Source organism: Vulpes vulpes, chromosome 2, assembly GCF_048418805.1.
Source record: "Vulpes vulpes isolate BD-2025 chromosome 2, VulVul3, whole genome shotgun sequence".
In the NCBI taxonomy this organism is placed as follows: Eukaryota; Metazoa; Chordata; class Mammalia; order Carnivora; family Canidae; genus Vulpes; species Vulpes vulpes.
The window spans coordinates 155971700-155992703 of record NC_132781.1 but is presented as its reverse complement, the minus strand read 5'-3'; the positions used below and the strand labels follow the sequence as shown (position 1 = coordinate 155992703).

The following is a 21004-nucleotide window of genomic DNA, read 5'->3' as shown; positions in this document are numbered from 1 at the left end:
TGAAGGAGGCTGGAATTATATTATTAGGGCTAAAATAGAAAACTGAAGATGAGGATGAAGGATGTTGCTTTACTAGGCTGACTTGTAGGTTGGGACTTCTGAGGGTTGAAAGCAGAAGTGACATGACCTAAAGTTGCGTATCTAGGTAGATAGATACTACATTAGTCCTCAAGAAGTCATGGAATCCAGACCAAAGATTATCACTGATCATTGAGACACTGCTTTTTTCTTTAGACTTCTCTGAATTTAGAGCAGGTTTATTTAGTCTTTCTAACAGTAAAAGGAGTTTTTTCTAGTAGAAATATCCAAAGAAATTGTCTCTTCCTTTCTTGGTATTAGAGGAACTTTAACACATTTTTTAAAACCTTTGCTTCCACATAGTATCCCAGCATTCCCCTCAAGTATGGCCTGCAACCAGCTGCTAATTCATGAACTAACTGTTGGTTACCAGTGTGGGATGAGATAAATACGTAGCTTATGCCAGAATGTAAAATAAACTACATCGTTAACACACTGTTAGTTCAAATGATGATTTGGGGGAAGCAGGGGTGAGGGGTGGTAGCAAGACTTACCCAATGAAAAAAGTGGTGCTTCAGTTACCATCTGGCATAAGCTCCTTATCTCACTAGGATCAGCCCTTTGAGTAGCATTTTAGTAAACCTCTGTTAAACTGGTGTATGGTTTTCAGCATTTTTTATGCAGGAATATTTTTCCAAGGGAAATTTATAGTTGTCATACAATTCTGATCTTACAAAAGGATTTCTCTAAGTCATTTTGTTTGTATTTGGTGCAGTAGCCAAGTAGTTAAGGAGGATTCTTCAAGCACTCTCAAATTTAGGAGAAAATTGTTTACAGCTTTAAGTTCTGCTTGCCTTAAGTTAATCAAACATAAGAAGTCATGTTAATGTTTTTGTATTTGGTGTAGCTGATAGTCTACCTCAGAGTAGAAATGGACAACTGTTAACCAGTAGATTGGCTTTTGGCTTATAGGACAAGAACTAAGAGCTTTTAGTTCCATTAATTTTGTTTTTAATTACAAATATATTTCTTGACTTCAGAAACCTAAGGAATAAGTAGGTCAGTTGCTTTCATTCTCTCATTTTGCAGGGGAAGAATCTGAAGCTCAGACAAGGTGTTTGCCTAGAGTCGTTCTAATCAATAAGTTGTAGAGCATAGGATATATTGCCTGGTATTCCATACCAAATTCCCTTACAGGCATATTGTGCTTTGCTTTATTGCATTTCCCAGATATTGCCCCCCCTTTTCATACAAATGGAAAATTTGTGGCAACCCTGCATAGAGCAAGTCTGTTGGCACCATTTTTCCAACAGCATTTGCTCACTTTGTGTCTCCATGTCGCATTTTTGTAATTCTCACAATATTTCAAGACTTTTTCAAAATTATGGTAATATGTGATCAGTGATTACAACTTACTGAGAACTTCAATGATAGCATTTGTTTTAGCAATGAAGTATTATACTTTAAGGTATGTACATTGTTTTTTAGACATAATGCTATTGCACACTTAGGCTAACTATAGGGTAAACATAACTTTTATATGCACCGGGAAACAGAAAAATTGATTTGATTCACTTTATTATTACGGTGGTCTGGAACCAAGCCTGCAATATCTCTGAGGTATGCCTATACTTGTTCTGCTATGTCTGGCTGATACCTGAAGGAAGATGGGTACTGGAATAAGTGTGATTGCATCAGCTGAGTGTCCGTCTCCAGGAACTTTCTTTTAAGAGTTACTCTAAAGGAGGCAACAAGGCCCCCACTCCACTCCACCCCCCCCCCCCCAGTGGACATTCACTTAGCCATTGATTTTTCTTCAGTAAACTTTTAAATGAAATGGAACTGTCTTCTCTATTTGTGGACAGTCTCAGTGCAAAAGAGGGTGATTTGATGGTTCTGTTGTTAGTACCTAGAAATTAATTCCCTAATCCTGCACAAAGCAATTAACTCAGAGTGACAAATATCATTTGTAATACTGTCTTAAGGACCTATCACCAAACCTATCATTTTGCTGCTATACAACAAAAATCACATAGCAAGTGGTTTTTATTCTGTTAATTTGTTATATTGTTACTATAACAATCACAAGAATCTCTGAAAGAGTTCACTTCTTTATTCTCTCTGGTCTTGCATTGGCAGCTAGGATGTTGAGCCTCTGTGTTTTTGACAGAAGCCTTATTTTATGGCTCCAGATGACTAGAACAAGGCCTTTCTTCTTTGATTCTAATATAGGATGTCCCTATAAGTAGAAGTATCTTCCAAACCCATAAAAACAGAGCTAATACAGCAGCTGCCCTCAGATTGACTGATGATGGAGTTATACTCTGAACTATGCTGTAATCAGCTTTAAAAGAACATGGAGATCATTGGGAAATAGCATAATTCATATTTTAGGAGTCACCAGTGAGGAGACTGAAAACATGGATTGGTGGGGAAACGGGAAATATAACTGAATGTTTTCTATGTATCTCCTATACACCAGCTAGTAATTCAAGAGCTTTAAATTCTAGTTTGTTTTGGCTTTCTTGAGTAATGAAACAGCATCTTAATCAAATTACTTCACTACTAAGCATTTTGGATTAAAAAATCTCTGGTTTCCATTGGGGGGAGGCATTTGGGTGTTGTGTTTTGTTTTTACCAGATGAGGCTCAAAGACTCAGTAACTACTTGGAGAAACAAATCTTGATTTTCTTCTTTGGAATGACTCAGCTGTTGTGACGAAGAAAGATACACTTGAAAGATAAGGATTGCCAGGTCTCTTACGAAGGCCATTAATTTGGTTATTCTCTGTACCTACCACAATTCAGCAAGTTTTCACTTGCATTCATAGCATTCATATGATGCTTAGGTTAGTTATACATTTGACACAAGCCTGTTGGCATTTTAGTTTTCCTATTCCTTTGTGGAAACAGTTTTTGTTAGTTTTTTTGTTTTTTGTTTTTTTTTTGAGAGAGAGAAAACATGAGTGACGGGGCGGGTGGGGAGGTGGCAGGCAGAGGGAAAAAGTAGAGTGCCTGCTGAGCAGGGAGCCTGATGCATTGGGGAGGGGTTGGGGGTTTGATCCCAGGACCCTGAGATCATGACAAGCTGAATGCAGACACTTAACCTACTGAGCCACCCCAGGCACCCCCAGATTGCTATTTTAAAAGGTGGTTTTTCTCTACCTCTTAAAATCTTCTAATCCTGTTTTTTTATAAATGTAAAAATTTCGTGCCTGCCTTTAATGTTCCTAAAGTTGCAAAATAGTTACTTTCCTTTCAAATATAGTTTTATAATACTGACTTTGCTTTTCCAAACCTTATTTACTCATTACATAAGAATTTACAGAGCACCTCTACTGTGTGCTAGAAACTACAAGTGAACTCCTTAGACATGTTAGTGTGCCTTCTCCACGCAGCTTAGGTACTGCTTTAGAGAAATCCATTATTTACATCCCCTAAAAGTTTCTTATGACAACTGTCTTCATTTATGGAATAAATAAATTTTATTTGTATTAAGGATAATATACGTGTTGTCCTTTAGGGAGAATGGCCATACCTCATTTCTTTTAGCTATTTGGAAATCTGAATAGTGACTTGGAGATGTTAATTTTTCTTTTTCTTTTTTTTTTTAAACAGTTTCTTTCTTTTTTTTTTTTTTTAAGATTTTATTTATTCATGAGAGATAGAGAGAGAGAGAGGCAAAGACCTAGAGAAGTAGGCTCCATGCAAGGAGCCCAATGTGGGACTCGATCCCAGGACCCCAGGATCACGCCCTGGGCCAAAGGCAGGCACTTAACCGCTGAGCCACCCAGACGTCCCCAGATGTAAATTTTTCTACCAGGTATTACAGAAGGTCCTAATCCAGATCTTTCATTTTATCATAATTTTTAAAGTACATGGGAATGGGAGAGACAGATTTACTGTAGCCTCTGTTGGCCAGGTTTAGCCATTACAGCTGTTTTTCATTGTGTTATTCTTTCCTGAAGATTTCTCTGGCTAAATCTCTGAACTTTGGATGCCCCATCTTGCTAGAGAGCTTATGCATACTGGAAGCAAGAGAAATGGACAGTGTTTTGAAGATCTAAAGGGTTTGTGATGATAGAATGCAACCAGAGGTAGAACTGAGGAGAGCTGTCCTTCGTGAGATGACTTCTTGCAGGATTAGGACCCTGTCCAGAAAGCCACTTGGCTCTCACTAGATTTATTCTGCATAGGCTAGATACTCAGTCGGCTCTTCCTCAAGCCATGCTCAGGGATATTCCATATAATCTCTGCAGGACCATAGCAGTCAAGATTGTACCTATTTAAAGCAGTGAGACACAGCAGATTCTTAGTTTGAAGGAACTGTTTGGAGCCTTTCATAGAGAAGTAAATGGGTTTGCAAAATTGTAATCAAAAGCTGTTTCAAAAAAAGTCTGTTTCAAAGTGATATCCATTTTGTTTGAATCTTTGCTAGAGAACAATTATCAAAGATACTTTACCTTCTTAGTTTACTGTTATGTTCTCGATATGTTGTCATAGAAATCCAGCTGCCATCAAACATGGTATGGTGCTTAGCCCCTTGCAGTCATTTGCTGAGTTCCTTTCTCAGGATGCAGTTTAAGAAGCTGAATAGAATGGTCAGGTAAACTGAAAATTATTGTGACTTGTGTTTAAAGATTGCCAATATTTCAGCTCCTTTCCATAATTTGTGGACCTAACAGAGTTCAGGGGTTCTCACCAAGGCAAGAGCAGTGACCTAAAACAAGTACTTAAGAGGTGCTCAGGGGGTAGTCAGTTGCTAAAGTTCTTTTCATTGTCTGAATATGTGAAATGGAACATACCTGACTTAGCTTAATTTTAGAAATAGAGTCAAGATTTAAATATATCAAAAATATATTTTGGTTTTTTCCCAGTCAGTGTTGGTTTCCTAATGAACAGGTATTTGCTATTTTCCAAATATTTCTTTAATTTCAAAGTGGAATTCTAAAGTTAATGGGAAAATGCAGCTTTCAAAGCTATCCCTGGTCTCTCTGGCAACAGTCCTAAAATTGCTGAACTAGGTGGAAAATGGATGGGGCCTAAGTGCTATCTCTTGTATTCTGGAAAGTGGAGTCTCCAGTTAGAGCAGTGGACCCAGTCAGTGGACCAGAGATGCAGTCTGTCATCCTGCTGTCCATCAGATGAGACAGTCATCTTTTTGGTTTGGTTTTTGTTTGTTTGATTTTGTTGTTCTTGTTTTACTGTTTTGTGTTTTTCCTTTTCTCTTTCATTGAATTTTGATTTATTCCTCACTGCTTTCTGACACCATCTCCCTTTATCACCCTCACACCCACCCCACCCCCCCAAACTGCCTTTCTTTTGCCCATTTCTGTGCCTTGACTTTCCCATTTTGGTCTCTATACAGTCTGTTCCTTGTTTCTCTGGTGGTTGCAGCTTCTGAGCTAACAGAATGCTTCTGTCATGCTGTGTGTTTAAAGCCTTGATTTTACTGCTGTCATACAAAACTAAACTTGACGTGGCTGTTGGGCTGTTATTTACAGTTTATTTCTCTCTCTGCTGCACTGGTTAAAAGGACACTGTCAAGGTATTTTTTTTATATAATTTTTCAAATCATTTTCTTCACTGTTTACAATAACCCATTAAAAGCTTGAAACTTCGATCTTTCCCTTCCAAAGATCCTCTCCATCATACATTCACACTGGTTTGTTGTTGTAGAGTTGCGCCTATATGTTGGGCTGGTGCCATTTGAGTTTTTGTCATTGAAAGCGCATGTAAAAAGGTTTTTTGTGGGGGTGGGGTGGGTGGACTAAAGGGGAAAGTGTTATGAATCAAGCGGGCTGCTCAGCAAACAGAGGGAAGAAACAAAAGGTCAAATTTGGTCCCTCTAACCTTGACAGTGTCCCTTTAAATGTTTCTCTACCACACACCCTGGACCCCAGTTACTGAGCCTGAGTGCTGCGTACTTTTCCAGAATGAACTTCCCTATGTGACTGTCACCCTAGCTAAAGAGATTAAAGCTTGTCTGAAGCAAGCCATCCAGTCCACACTGGAAGAGCTTTAATCTGTACCATTTGCACACTTGCATATTGGCACATTCTGCCCTATTGCAGAGGCACATGTGATCTGGTCCCTCTTGCTTCTATAGCATCCTCTTGCTTGGCATTTTTGAAGCCACACATAGAAATATCACTATTTTGTACTCCATGAAAACTAGTCATGCACATTGCATCTGGGATCAGTTAAGATCTCATAACTATACAGATTTTGTGTTAAAAATGTAATTATTTCCTTTTTTAAAGAAGCACCAAATTTAGAGTTTCTAGAACTGTCTTTGGTAACATCATTGCAGGAATCACGCTGACCAGATTTCAGCGTTGCTTTGAGCTGCTCTGAATATGAGCCATCACATCGTTGAGCAACTGATACAATAAATGAAATTCCTGACAAGAGGGTCTCTTCCATCAGCTCTGATAGCTGTGTAATCAGAACATGTAGGGTGTCACCAAGAACTCCTTCCTTTGGCCAGGGAGTTGAATGGGTAGGTAAGATGTGTTTGATCCACCAGGTCTTAGGTACCACTCATCTATATAAGGGGCACCAAGCATCCAAAGTCTGATTCTCTGCCTTACTTCTCAGCATAAACTAGAAGATTCTCAGAGATCTATATTTGTTAGGCCAAAGGGGATTCTCTAATTCATAAAGATTTCCTGATGGCTCCCATTCTTGGCCTTTTAGAATTTGATGCTTTAGAATTTCTGATTCGGTCACTTATGGGGTCATATTTACGGTTCCAGAAGAGAGTTGTGGTACTTTTCCCTTTCTTCTTTTGATTGCAGATTGTACTTCTTGCCATATTCTTTTGCCACACCATGGCTCATCTAGTAGAGTTACTTGTGTGACTCCTCAGTGAAGGGGCAGAGACAAGTGCTTTAAAAGTTGTCCATTCAGTTGCAGAGGGAAAAAAACTAAGGCATTTCAAATGAGAGGTAGAGTCTTACTGTGATGATCTCGCCCACAAGTTACCTCTGATTGTAAAACATCACTCCTCCTTGGCCTTAGTGTTTATTAGAACTTTTCTTTAATGCTGTCTTCTTGTTACCATTTTAGGTTGTCTGTAAAGTGAAATTCCATGTTTTGAATCCCATTAACTTGTTAATGCCCAGTTTATTCTGGCAAGAGATGCTTGCTTTAGACATGCTTGCCTTAGATAGATATGCTTTTTCCTTCTTGCTACTACTGTGAATTCAGCAGTAAAATTGCAGATGCAGTTAAGGTTAGTACTGAATTAAGCAGTAGCAAAGGAATTTGTGTCTGCTAACTGATGGTGTCAATAGGCAGGAGCACAGCAGGGTTTAGGTATGTGGTCTTGCAGCTTGATGATCTGTTTTGCGATCTCTCTTCCTACACAGTAATGAGCCAGACCTGGTACCTCAGTCACTCATAGTCTAAGAGCTTTAGGCATTCAACTCTGAACTTAATCGGTGCCATAAAACACTGTTACTCTGCGAAAGAATGAAGATGCGATTGTGTTCTTATTAATAGCTGTGAATTTCACTTCACTCTTTCTCTACTCCCACCTGAAACTCATCTTTGAGGGAAAGGCAATGCCTTGGGCTTCTTATTTTTCCATCCTGCCCTTATTCTGGGAGGTCCTCAGGTGTGTTGACATAGTTTTTGTTCTCTGAGACTTTTCCCGTGTGGCATTTGCATGTCGGCCCAGCTTATCTCAGTGCATGTCAGCTCCAGGACACCTTGTGCTCCACATAACTTCAGTTAGCACCAATTAGGACCAAGTGTGAATCCTGTGGCTGTTAATAGAGGTGAAGTCTCAGCTCAGAGGGCAAACTTGGGAGAATAGGAAACTATCAGGGCCAAAACATTTCATACCTCATTTAATGGAATTGACAGATGGAATCATTGTCCTCAAAGGTTCCCCCTTTGAGGTACATATTTTGACCTTTTTAACTGTAGAGCATTTGTGTTTTCATGGATGGTTATGTTTAGTCTTATTATAAGGACCAACTCTGCTATACTTCGGATTTGCAGGTTCCTAAAGAGAAAGATGAAATGGTAGAGCAAGAGTTTAACCGGTTGTTAGAAGCTACGTCTTACCTTAGTCACCAGCTAGACTTCAATGTCCTCAATAATAAGCCTGTGTCCCTTGGCCAGGCATTGGAAGTTGTCATTCAGTAAGTATTTTGAAACTGCTTATTTGTACAGTGAATTCCACTTAGAGATTTGCTATTTATGTTTTAAATTTTTCAGCAAGTCTTATTTGAGCTATTTTTCACTTATTTTCATGCAAATTAATTAAATCCCAAAGTAAAACCATTTAAAATAAATGATCCTTTAAGGCCCCTCTCAATTCTAAAACTCACAGCTTTATGGTACTAAACTATATTTAACATAGCCTAGAAAATAATTTGCCACCTTTCTTGTCCCAGAGTATTAGAAATTTCAGTGGGCCTTGGTGTCCTTGAATGCCTTTGATAGGTTCCTGTCTTGGGCTACAAAGCTGGCAGTGTGGCCAAGGCACATATTTTGTCTCTTTTAGGTTACAAGAAAAGCATGTCAAAGATGAGCAAATTGAACATTGGAAGAAGATAGTAAAGACTCAGGAGGAGTTGAAAGAACTTCTTAATAAGGTGAAATTTTAGATTTTCTTTATACCTGAAGATGCATTGGTGGGGAGGTGCTTTAAAAAATTTTAGGTGTTTTTTTTCCTCCAGGGGAGAGAGGGTCCGCCAGCTCATTATTCTTAAGAAAATAGTGACTAACAAAAGGGGTAGTTTTATCTGTCAGTCTTTCAGTACAGTACTACTGGTAGGTTGTTGCCATGGGAAATAGATCTTTGCTGTGTTGGGTTCCCTTTGGCAGAGTTAGCCCAGTGCCTTCTGCTGGATTCTGTAATGAGATGGAAATGAGCTGTGCTGGGGTCAAGTTGCCACTGATGAGGACAACAAATCAGCAGCCAGAACCACAATTCACTGCCATAATTATTTCCTTTGAGGTGCCAGGATGGGAATATTCCTCAGTGCTGTGTCTACTGAGTGCCCTTCTTTCCCCCCACTTCCCAGAGGTCCCACCACTTCCCAGAGGCCCGGTTCTTGACTGGGAAACCATTTGTTTTCTCCTGATCCTACCAGCTGCAAACATAATACCAACTTAGGGAGAAAACATGAAGTGAGACATCCTCTGTGGGGAGCTTTTTAATGCAGAATCTGTGTACATCTTGTGACCAGACTCTTGACTCTCTCTCACTGTGCCTTGTTTCTTTATCCTGTCAAATGAGATGTCTGTGCACAGATTCTTAGGGCCCAGTACCATCAGAAAGCTGAGAAACTAACATTAGGAATGGCTCTGGGAGGTTTTGTGTGGTGATTTTAGCCTTTTACATAATTTAGGAAATAAATCATGACAGTTTGTTCCCCAAAACAATAAGTTAAATTGGTGTTTGTTTTTTCCTGGAATTTGAGATAGATATATAGATATAGATAGATTTATTTTTATTATTATTATTATTACTATTGGAACACTCCTGGTTCTTCATTTGTTTTGGAAGACAGAAATAATCTTACTTCTGTGATAATGTGATACGTCTGTGTTGAGCCGTACAGGATTTTTTCCTCTTCTAAAATGTCATGATGTAGAAGAGGTATTTCAGAACTTCAAGGATTTTGCACTGTAACCTTTTTGGGTATAATAGGTTAGGGGATGAACCAAAGCATGTGATTTGGAGCTGGATTACATAACTATCTGAAATGGTACGTTTGTATTTTTCTCTCTTAGATGGTAAATTTGAAAGAGAAAATTAAAGAACTCCATCAGCAGTACAAAGAAGCATCTGAGGTCAAGCCACCCAGAGACATCACTGCCGAGTTCTTAGTGAAAAGCAAACACAGGGATCTGACCGCCCTATGCAAGGTGTGGTACACATACATGCCCAGGTGGTTTTCCTTGGAATCCTGAGAAAGACCATAGGTCTGGGAAACTTTGGAAAGGGAGAACCACTAACTAATCACAGGTATATGTAGTAGGAAGAGAGAGGGTTTGGGACACAGAACCCAAAGGGACTGAATGGATTAGTTTGCTTTGAGATCTGCTTTTTCTGCAGAATTTCTACTTTGTTTTCAGTCTTGTGCTTTAACTTACATCTCAGGTTAGCTAGCTCCCTGTCAGCTTAGAATAATGATAATGAACATAACTTCAGTCATTTGATATCAAACTGATTGAAATCCCTAACTTAGTATCTCTTAGCCATGGCATCTTAGATTCCTCAGTCACCTCATCTATGACACAGTGTTAATACTTTTCCTTTGTAAGGGATCTAAGCTTTAGCCCATGCTAGGGACATGGTAAGGGTACAGGAAGTAGTTGCTGTTCTTTTTCATTCTTGCTTTGTAGCACCCCAGTTATCTGTGCTCGCTTCTGCAGCACATATACTAAAATTGTAGTACCCCAGTATGCTATTCTTCCTTTTTCTTCTCCTGTATGCCCTCTGCATCCCTTCTCCCCCTCATGTTCATTGAGGCTCACATTGTAACTTGTCTCCCAAGAACAACCAGATCCAGCCTTAAGCTTGAGGCATACTCCCGGATATGGACAGAGAGGTGGTCCAGGCCTTAACACTTTGTGGTATAAATAATTAGATTGGTCTCTGCCCCATGAAGATCGACCCAGTTCTCTTAATTTTATCAGGAATATGATGAATTAGCTGAAACACAAGGAAAACTAGAAGAAAAACTTCAAGAATTGGAAGCCAATCCCCCAAGGTGAGGAAAACACAAATGTTCAGAGGGATAGCTTTTGCTGTTCTGTTATATTTAGAAGGAAAATTACAAAGCACTATTCAATGAATGGATTGTAATTTTAATGTGTAGTAGTCCCCTAAATATTTAAAAAATATGTTTTTGAAAAGAAAACCTTTCTCCATAAGATCTAATATTTGAATGAAATATATTGTCTTCTGTGAGTAGAAGAGAAGGTCATATTGCTTTAAATTCCCATAATTCTGAGGGCTAAGAAAGTCATACTTCATTGGATTTTTGACAGTGAATACTTGTATGCTGATAGTGTGTGTTCCATGGTGCATCTGGCCCCCACATATCTACTCTGTTCTGTATTTGGGAATGCTACCCATTCTTGCTTTAAAAAAAAAAACCATGCTTTATTTATACAACAAATAAGCTTTTATAATGCCAGGTACCCATGTGAAGAAGTCTTTTTTTTTTTTCTCCTAGACAAATGAAGCCTGATAGTAATTTGCTTTATGTAGTAGAGGTTGGCACTGCTCTAGGCACCAGTAATAAAGAAGTTAATAAGACATATAAGGTCCTGTTTTTTGACTTGTCATTTCTTTGTATAAGGCACAGTACCAGGCTTAGGTTCTCTCAGTTATTGAGATTGTCTGCATCAGTCCACTGAGCACAGTAATCCTGTCCTTCCTTTAATAACCTGCACCTCTCTGTTTTCATTTTGCAGTGACGTATATCTCTCATCGAGAGACAGACAAATACTTGATTGGCATTTTGCAAATCTTGAATTTGCTAATGCCACACCTCTCTCTACACTCTCCCTTAAACACTGGGATCAGGTAAAGTTGCTTTGTCATTTATTTTGTAGCACATGTCTTTGGGAAGGCTCTTAGGAGCAGCTGTTAATGTGTGTGTGTGTGTGTGTGTGTGTGTGTGTGTGTGTGTTTAAATAGCTGTATGAGAATTTGCATACAGTACAATTTACCTATTTTAAACGCATAGCTTGAAGTTTTGCCAAATGTACGTAGTCATGAATCACCAGCACAATTAAGATACAGAACATTTCCATCCTGGAAAGTTCTCTTGCCTCTCTGCAATCAGTCCCCAGCCCTCCCACTCCTGATTAAGATGACCCCGATTTCCTTTCTGTCAATATAGTTTGCTTTTTCTAGAATTACATATAAATTGAACTGTATGGTATATAAACATACAGAATATAGCCTTTTGTGTGTGATTTCCTTCACTTAGCAAATCGTTGAGATTCATATTTGTCGTTGCGTGTATCCGTGGTTTGTTCGTTTGTTCGTTTTCATTGTTTAGTAGTATTCTGTTGTATGGATATGCCATAAATTGTTTATCCATACATTGATACATTGGTGGATATTTGGATTTCCAAGTTTTGGGGCTATGAATATTCATGTCTCTCTTTTGGGTATATACTTTGGAGTGAAATTGCTGGATCTTATGTAGATTTTTAACTTTCTAAGAAGCTCCAAACTATTCCAAATTGCATTCCCCCCAGCAGTGTTTGAAAGTTCTAGTTGTTCCACATCCTTACCAACATTTGGTATTGCCAGTTTTTAAAAATTTAGCCTTTGTAACAGGTGTATAGTACCTGTTTCATTATGGTGGTAATTTTTGCATTTCCTGAATGATGGGTGATGTGAAGCACCTTTTCATGTATTTACTTACCATTGGTTTTTCAGTTTTTTGGTGAAGAGTCTGTTCGGATCTTTTGCCCATTATTTAAAAATCTGGTTAACCTCTTACTAAATTGTGTAAGAGTTAATTATGTTCCTTAGATTCTGGATAGAATTCCTTTGTCAGATTTTTGTTTTGTAAATATTTTCTTCCAGTCCACAACTTCCTTTTTCATTTTCTAAATAGTATGTTTCAAAGAGCAAAACTTTTTAATTTTATGAAGTTCCTATTTCTCAACTCTCTTTTAAAAGCTTTGTGCTTTTTTTTGTATCTTGAAAAATCTTTGTCTAAATTTCAGTAACTAAATTTTCTCCTGTTTTCTTCCTAAAGTTTCATAGACTTAGCTCTAATGTTAAGTCTGTGATTCATTTTAATTTTTGTGTACAATGAGAGATGAGGATAGAGTTCATATTTTTCCATGGTTATCTAATTAATTATTCTAGCACTACCCTTTTTCTTCATTTGTCTTGGTACCTTTGTTGAAAAATCATTTGACCATATGTTAAACTATTTGTTACTCCTTCCTGTTAATTCACTTGTTCACATGCCACTTTCATAGTCTAGTTTACTATTGCTTTATGGTAAGTCTTGAAATTAGGTAGTGTAAATTCTTCAACTTTTCTTTTTTTTTTAAATCATTTGGCTACTTTAGGTCTTACATATTTCCATAAAAATTTTAGAATCAGTTTAGAAATTTCTATAGAAGACCTTCTCGGATTTTGATTGGGATTTGAACATGGTATATCTCTCCATTTATTTAGATTTTCTTTAATATTTTTCAGCCATAATTTACAGTTCTTCAGTGTACAAGTTTTACATGTCTTTTGTCAAATTATTCTTAAGTATTTTAAGTGTGAGTTACTCTTGAACTGGTGAGAAATCACAGTGCTTCTTAGATATTGAAGGAATCGATCTCTAAATCTGAGACTTTGGCCAGACCTAAGACTACAGAAGTAAATATTCCTTTTTTTTTTTTTTTTTTTTTTTTTTACATACACATACATATTTTCATTTCTATTTTACATTTTCTTAGTAAAATTAGTTTGAATTCTTAATCTTTAGGTTATACTTTCATATTCTTTAGTATTTAACTTACAGTGAGGATTGGACCTGTTAGTGGTAAAAATCTTAACAGAATTCCTGGTTGTTTTTTTTCATGTAAATACTAAATTTAGACCCTTCCTAGTCACTGATTTATCTTTTGAAGTTTCAGTATGTATCCATTCATAATCTTATTTGGGTCCGAATGCAGTTAATTTGAACTGCATTCGGTATGGGGAGATGAATCATTCACTTAAGTAGGGAGAGTTCTCCTAACCTAGTATTATAGAACTCGAAAGAATCATGCCCTGCTTTCCCCTAGAAATTCCATGAGATTAGAAAATACTGACTAGCCTTCAAAAATTTTCAGTAAATTCAAAGAAATTAGATCATTTTGGGATTCCTTCCAGGCCAAATGTTGACTCCTTTACTGGATCCTCTTGGGCCAGTTTTTATAATCCCAGATTGTTTTTATCTAGTTTGATTAATTTTAGTTTTGGAAGTCTTCCTCATCTTTCAAGACTGTAACTTAAAGAAATAAAAACTGATTTTGCTCCCAGGTAAAAGAAATGTAAGTAATTAGGATGGTGGTTTTGCCCAATCTGTAATGCATTCAGAGGCCAGACAGACACCTGAACTTATTGAATCATCTTTCTCTGAGAGAGCCCACCTCCTTTGGATAGCCTGGACTGAGAGATCGAGTGTAGGCCTGTGAGGAGAAAACTTGATCTAGGAAAGAAGACGCTGCCTCATCTCACTGCCCAGAGATGGCCATTTGGGACAATGAAACATTTTTTTCTTTTCCCTCTAGTTCCTGGGACAGATGTAACTAAATACTGAGTGGTGGTTCTTTAATTTCTGCCTTACAGTATTGACTGTTTTCCACAAACTTGTTTTTCTGTGTTAATCTTACAGAACCCAGTATGTATGGCAGAGATTAAGAGCGTGTTGGGTATACTTTTCTCTCCTCTTTAGGACGACGACTTTGAGTTTACTGGCAGCCACCTGACAGTGAGGAATGGCTACTCATGTGTGCCTGTGGCTTTAGCAGAAGGCCTAGACATTAAGTTGAATACAGCAGTGCGGCAGGTTCGCTACACAGCTTCAGGTATGTCACTGCTTCACTGGTGAGATAAATCTTTTACTCTGAAATGCAGTACTGATCTTTAGTTTACCTCAAGAAAAAAAAATACTAGGTATGTTTTCTCATAAAACCCTATAAATTATGACTTCTAATTTTAAAAATCTGCATTGACAGAAGGATTGAGCCTATAGTCTCTTTGGGCTTTCTAATCTGATGAGTGTGCAAACCAAAACCAAGAAATTGAGGCAAGTCATAGGGTTTCCAGTTTGTTACATGTATTACTTTGGTGTTGTAAGAACTACCAGTAAGTTTGGACCTAATTTTGCTGAATTTTTTTTTTTGAATTTTTTTTTTTAAAGATTCATTTATTATTTGAGAGAGAAAGCACAGGTGGGAGGGCAGTGGGGGAGAGGGAGAGGGAGAAGCAGGGGAGAGGGAGAGGGAGAAGCAGAAGCAGACTCCCCACTGAGCAGGGAGCCCGATGCAGGGCTCAATCCCAGGACCCTGAGATCATGACCTGAGCCAAAGGCAGATGCTTAACTGACTGAGCCACCCAGGCATCCAGTGTTCTTAAATATCAGGATTCTGGCCTCTGGGCACAGTGGGACCCACTCTTGTATTTTACCATTTCTGTCTTGCTGTTTAGATCCATTTACCTCTCCTGTTGAGGTGGGCTAACTTAACTGCTCAGGCCGGTTTCTGATTCTAGGAGCAGTCTGCTAAGAAGTTGACTTCACAGATGGAATTGCCCTGATTTTCATGGGCAGAAGGCTCAGTGCTCACTGTTGCTGACTCCAGACCACATGTAATGTGGAGTGCAGAGAACTCGCTGTCCACTCACTTTTGGAAATAGTAGTCCAGAACTTGATAACTAGTCAGCCCCAGTCTCCTCCCCCAGGGCCCTCATAACAAGTGAAGATGTGACCATCAACCTTGCTTGCTTGCCCTTCATGGTCACTTTTCTAGAATTGTGGAGACTACCACAGTTTTGTTTTTGTTTTTGTTTTATAACCCCTGAAACAGCCTTCCATTTAATTTTCCCTTCATATGCAGCTTCTAGCTGATATTGAATCCTGTAGCCTTTAAATAGCCATCTGCAGGCAGGTGAAGAACAGTGAGAAAGTGCATGAACTGAGCTGTTGTACAAATTTTGAGCTACTTATATATTTTCTGAAATTCTGTAAATAGGTATTTATTGAAGAAAAAAACACAAATGAAGAAAAATACCATTAACCTCTTTTCAGTGCTTTTTCTGTGGTCAGCTCTGAGCTTTATTCAGACTCTGGCAAGCGAGGCATCACAGTGCATTTGCAAGAATAGCATGCTCTGCGCTTCCAGTGGCATCATGCAACTCTGCACCACGGTCTTCCAGTGTCATTCTTCACTTGATCCTCAGTAAGCGCCTAACCATGGTGTAGAGGCATTGCCTGTAATGTTACAGACATTTATTCTTCACTTTGGTCTACATTTACTTAATCCTTAGTAAATAATAATGTTTTTAAATTAGTCCAGAAGATCACTAGTGTATCAGGAAGGTAAGACAAGCACCGTGCTGAAGATTCAGGACTCTGAAATTGACTATTAGAATTTGAAACCTGGCACTTAGTACCCGTGTGGCCTTGTCTAAACTTACTTCGCTACCACCTCAGTTTTCTTCCTTTAAAAAATAAATAGAACAGATTTTACAAACTTATGGTAAGAATTAACTGAGATAGTGTATAGATTCTACAGTGCACTGAATGTTCAATACCATCCCTATCACCACTAAAGTCTTTTCCCTCTGACATCTCTAGGATGTGAAGTGATAGCTGTGAATACCCGGTCCACAAGTCAAACCTTTATTTATAAATGTGATGCAGTTCTTTGTACCCTTCCCTTGGGGGTATTGAAGCAGCAGCCACCAGCCGTTCAGTTTGTGCCACCTCTTCCTGAGTGGAAAACATCTGCAGTCCAAAGGATGGGATTTGGCAACCTTAACAAGGTAACTTGCCTAGGCACCTCTCCACATACCCATTGTGCAAATACCAGCCTTAGGGCTCTCCAGTCAGAGAGGATGGGGGTGTTTGTTTTTGTACGTTTTGCTGTGCTCCCAGCTTTGTGATATCAGGGTGAGGCCTGTCAGTTCATTCATTTCAGTGCCTAATTTCATATATATATTTCATATCCATGAGGACTTATTCTGGGATCACCTTGCAAACCTAAGCTCTAAATATTGTCTGAAGTAACACATTCATAATAGGGATTTCTAGGCTTAAATTGTGAGTAGATTAGGAGAAACTTTAATAAGAGAAACTTTAATAAGATCTAAGGAAGAAGTATTACCTCTTGAGGTACAGCTATGCTTAAAGCCATGTTCTCTGAGCCCTGTCATCAGTTCATGTGCTCTTTTTTTACAATAGGTGGTATTGTGTTTTGACCGTGTGTTCTGGGATCCAAGTGTCAATTTGTTCGGGCATGTCGGCAGTACAACTGCCAGCAGGGGTGAACTCTTCCTCTTCTGGAACCTCTATAAAGGTAGCTGCTCCTGGTTTTAATCTTTTTCATATCCTTACAGGAACAGAGAATTAGGAATATTCTGGTTTTTCTCAAATACGTATGTCTTGATTTTTCATTAACTCAACTAGCAATTTCAGAAATTCCCGCTAGATGCTTGGGGATATGGGGGTGGGGTGGGGAGAAACACCTGCCATCAAGGAGCTCACAGCCTAGTGAGAAATACACTAAGGAGGCGAACAGTCTAGCAACAGGCCTATAAAGTCAACCCAGCCAAGAAAGCCCAGAACCAGGGAAGCTTCCCATAAGGGGAAACTTGTATTCCTCATTCTCAGACTTTTGTATCTGGCCCCTGAATCTTTGATCACTTCCTTTAGAATGTATGTATCAAACTCCTACCTCCTGTTTTAATTTCTTCTGTAATTCGACTGCTCTTCTGTATGGTGCTTAAAATATTTATATATTTTATGAATACACATATAAATCTTATCTCTATTTCTTGTCTTCTGCTTCAAGGCCTCTGCATGTACTATGTGGTCTGGGCCTGAGGAGCTTTTTTTTCTTCTCTTCCTTCCCATCATGGCCTTCCACTGTCTCAAATCTGAATTAAGTCCCTGTATTTTCTTTCTATCCTGTTTTTCTTCATTGCTTTTACCAGTTCATAATTATAGCTGTGTGATACTTACCTGTTGATCTGTAGAGTTGTATAGTTTATAGCTTTTATATCCCAGCATCTTGTGCCTAATACAGAAGTATGTTGCGTAAATATTCACCAAATGGGTGGGTGAAGGTGGTGATGGGTTTGGAGGGGCCTGGAATAGTTAAAAGGATATAGCTCTTGCCATGGAGCAAGCTGTCTAAGGTGGTCAGGGCTAAGGATTCTGTGCCTAAATATAGGAATACCTGTTGGTTTTCTTAGCAAGATCCAAGGTTATATCTTCAACATTTCTATATTCTGCAAAATCATAAGTGGTTAAGTACATGAGTCACACTTTACTCTCTAGAGTTTGCCAGCTGCCTTCTAGGGATAGATTTTTGAGTTGCAATTTCAGAAACATGTCTCCATCCTAACTCTGGGAAACAAAGGGTTGCAGAAGGGGAAGTGCGTAGGGGGATAGATAGGGTAATGGGTGACAGGCATTAAGGAGGGCACATGATGAGATGAGTACTGGGTGTTATATGTTGGCAAATTGAATTTAAATAAAACTTAAAAAAAAATAATAAAACTTGTCTCTAGCACAAGAGTTGCATGTCTGTTGGTCATCAGATTTCAGAGTGCCCAGAATAACATGGGGCCTGATAAAGAGGTTCTTGAGAAAAGTCTGTAGGAAAACCCTAGAATTGTCCTTTGTTTCCCTAGCTCCAATACTATTGGCACTAGTGGCAGGAGAAGCTGCTGGCATCATGGAAAACATAAGTGATGATGTGATTGTCGGCCGATGCCTGGCCATCCTCAAAGGGATTTTTGGTAGCAGTGCAGTGCCTCAGGTAAGTAAGTTGGGACAAGTGGGGATCAAGGTTCACACTAGAGCCAGGTTTGACATAGTCTCTTTACATTGGTCAGCACAGTTTCAGCCAGAATTGTGTGTGCTAGGTTTCCGTGAATGCCAATGTTTGGAGTCTATGATGTAAGTGTGGGATTCAAGAAATCCTCCCAGTACATGGGCTGGGAGATTGAAAAGGCTATTTGCTGTATATCTCTGCTGGACTCATCCATTGTGTGTCTGTGTGTGCAGTCATACCACTCCTGCCTTTTAGACAAAGTGGTCAGACTCAAAGAATTGCCTGGTACTTTTTTCTATAGGCTCTCTGAAACACTAGATCCTTATGATTCCTTTCAAAGAAGGCATATTAATGCTTCGTGAATTGAGGGAATAAAGGTCTAGTCCTGGGTAAACCTGTAGATTTCACAGGCAAGGCAGTGTAAAATCTTGGTTGGAAGCCCTTTGTGTTGTGCTTTAAAGCAACAGAATTCATCACTTGGCTAATTGGTGTCTCCTCCCTCCTTGCTCACTTGTATCCCCACCCGCCACAGCTGTTCCACCTTTCCGAGAGGGCTGGTTTGTCCTCTGTCCTGTAGTAACTTCTGCCCGTGCTTTTTCCTTTAGCCCAAGGAGACTGTGGTATCTCGCTGGCGTGCTGATCCCTGGGCCCGGGGCTCCTATTCATATGTAGCTGCAGGATCATCTGGAAATGACTATGATTTAATGGCTCAGCCAATCACTCCTGGCCCCTCAATTCCAGGTGCCCCACAGGTGAGAAACTGGCAAACTACATGGGCTTATATGGGAAAAGGCCAGTATCCCAAAATTTCAGGGCAAACATGATGCCACTGTCTTGGGGGCTGTTTTTAGATTGTAGTCATTCTGATAATCAAGAGCAGAGGAAAAGTGAGGAACACTGATTTCTCATATTCTGGCTCTGTAAATCTAGGCAGTCCCATAGTATAAGCCAATTACTTTTTCCTTACAGATTTTTTCCCCTAAGAAACAAAAAACATTTTTAGTTGCACCCCATTTTGTAATGACTTACAGTATTTTTGGGGGGTGTCAATCACTAACAGGTCTCCAGGATATGCCTCTGGGTGGGGGGTGGGGGGGTGGTCCTTATCTAGATGATACAGACCCTGCTCCAGAGTAGCAAGGGTTCCTCAGGACCCTGTGAGCCTGCTCTGGAGCTGAGAAGCAAAGGTGTTCCTGGGTAAGAACAAATGCTGGATTATCTGTTGTACAGAGTAGTCAGGAACCTCTCTGACCAAGTAGGTGCTGTAGGAGGCAAAGGAAGCTCTAGAACTGGGAATTAAATGATAAATAAGAACAGATGCAGTTATGCATCATCCTAGGACTAAGGCTGGCTCAGCTGAGTTTTGTTGTCACATTTCTACTCTGGTCATTTCTAGAATGCCTGCTGATGAGGGAGACCTTTTTTGGTAGAATGATGGTCTGTGATTGGTGGGGCAGCCTTCAAAGGCCAGTAGGCATTTCAAACATAACAAAAATAAAAGTTATTATTTGCAACCCACTGATCTTTTCTCTCAAAATTTTTCCCCCCTGAAATAGCCAATTCCACGACTCTTCTTTGCTGGAGAACATACAATCCGTAACTACCCAGCCACTGTCCATGGCGCTCTGCTGAGTGGGCTGCGAGAAGCAGGAAGGATTGCAGACCAGTTTCTGGGTGCCATGTACACTCTGCCTCGCCAGGCCACGCCAGGCGTCCCTGCACAGCAGTCCCCAAGCATGTGAGACTGAAGGGTTCTGAGGGAAGCAGACGATGTGCGTGTCTTTTGCTGTGTAAGCAAAGCTCGTAGCAATACTGGATCCCACTGAGAAACTCACTCTGGCATCTGGGCTCCGATCAGCTGCTTGAACTCATGATGCCTGGTGGCCAAGGAGGTTGCCTCCTTCGAGTGACTTAGAGCTAGAGAGGCAGTTGTCCGTTAGCGTGGAAGTCAGTGTTCTTCCTAAAGACTTGAGGTAAGCAAGTGTGGTGAGAGGACATGTTAGTCTTTTGGTGTGTGGTGGTTTTTTATATTTTAAAAATAAAACTTCATATAAAATTATTCTTTGTTTCCCTCTTAGATTTATATATAAGATAGGGGTGCTGTGCCTTTGGAAATGCCAATTTTATCCATGTTTAAATATTTATATAAGGGGGAAAAGTGGTTTGGTGAGGTCTGAAGATGAGTTTGAGGGGGGCGCCCCACAGAAGCAGTGGGCTTGACCAGTGGAACCAGAGTTCCCTATTGGGACTATGGGGTGGTTTGTACTAGGGGTATGAAGCTATAGGTCAAGCATATGGATATTAGGAGACTGAATTTTTAAGGTAAAATGAGGCACAGAGTTTGGGTAGGTCTCTGGCAGACCATTCAGGCTTTACTCCCCAGGTTCCCTGCATGGGTATGTGCTAACTTGCCACTTTTGTCCAACATAGTGGTATAAAAGTTTTAG

The 21004-nt window shown here is 39.5% G+C and overlaps 1 protein-coding gene across 4 annotated transcripts in view; it reads left to right on the top strand.

Annotated features, from left to right (window-relative positions):
• KDM1A (lysine demethylase 1A) overlaps window positions 1-20616 on the top strand; it is a 61114-nt gene extending 40498 nt beyond the window's left edge. For 2 of the 4 annotated variants that reach the window (XM_072750820.1, XM_072750818.1), the window contains 12 exons: window positions 5554-5565; window positions 8028-8170; window positions 8536-8626; window positions 9771-9905; window positions 10680-10753; window positions 11463-11574; window positions 14453-14585; window positions 16355-16542; window positions 16961-17075; window positions 18415-18542; window positions 19163-19309; window positions 20114-20616. In XM_072750820.1, the coding sequence (XP_072606921.1) occupies window positions 5554-5565; window positions 8028-8170; window positions 8536-8626; window positions 9771-9905; window positions 10680-10753; window positions 11463-11574; window positions 14453-14585; window positions 16355-16542; window positions 16961-17075; window positions 18415-18542; window positions 19163-19309; window positions 20114-20299 (1464 nt within the window). In that variant the 3' untranslated portion in view covers window positions 20300-20616. The remainder of the gene's footprint in view (window positions 1-5553; window positions 5566-8027; window positions 8171-8535; window positions 8627-9770; window positions 9906-10679; window positions 10754-11462; window positions 11575-14452; window positions 14586-16354; window positions 16543-16960; window positions 17076-18414; window positions 18543-19162; window positions 19310-20113) is intronic. The other 2 variants (XM_072750821.1, XM_072750819.1) reach the window with 1 other exon arrangement.
• Window positions 20617-21004: the final 388 nt, after the last annotated feature.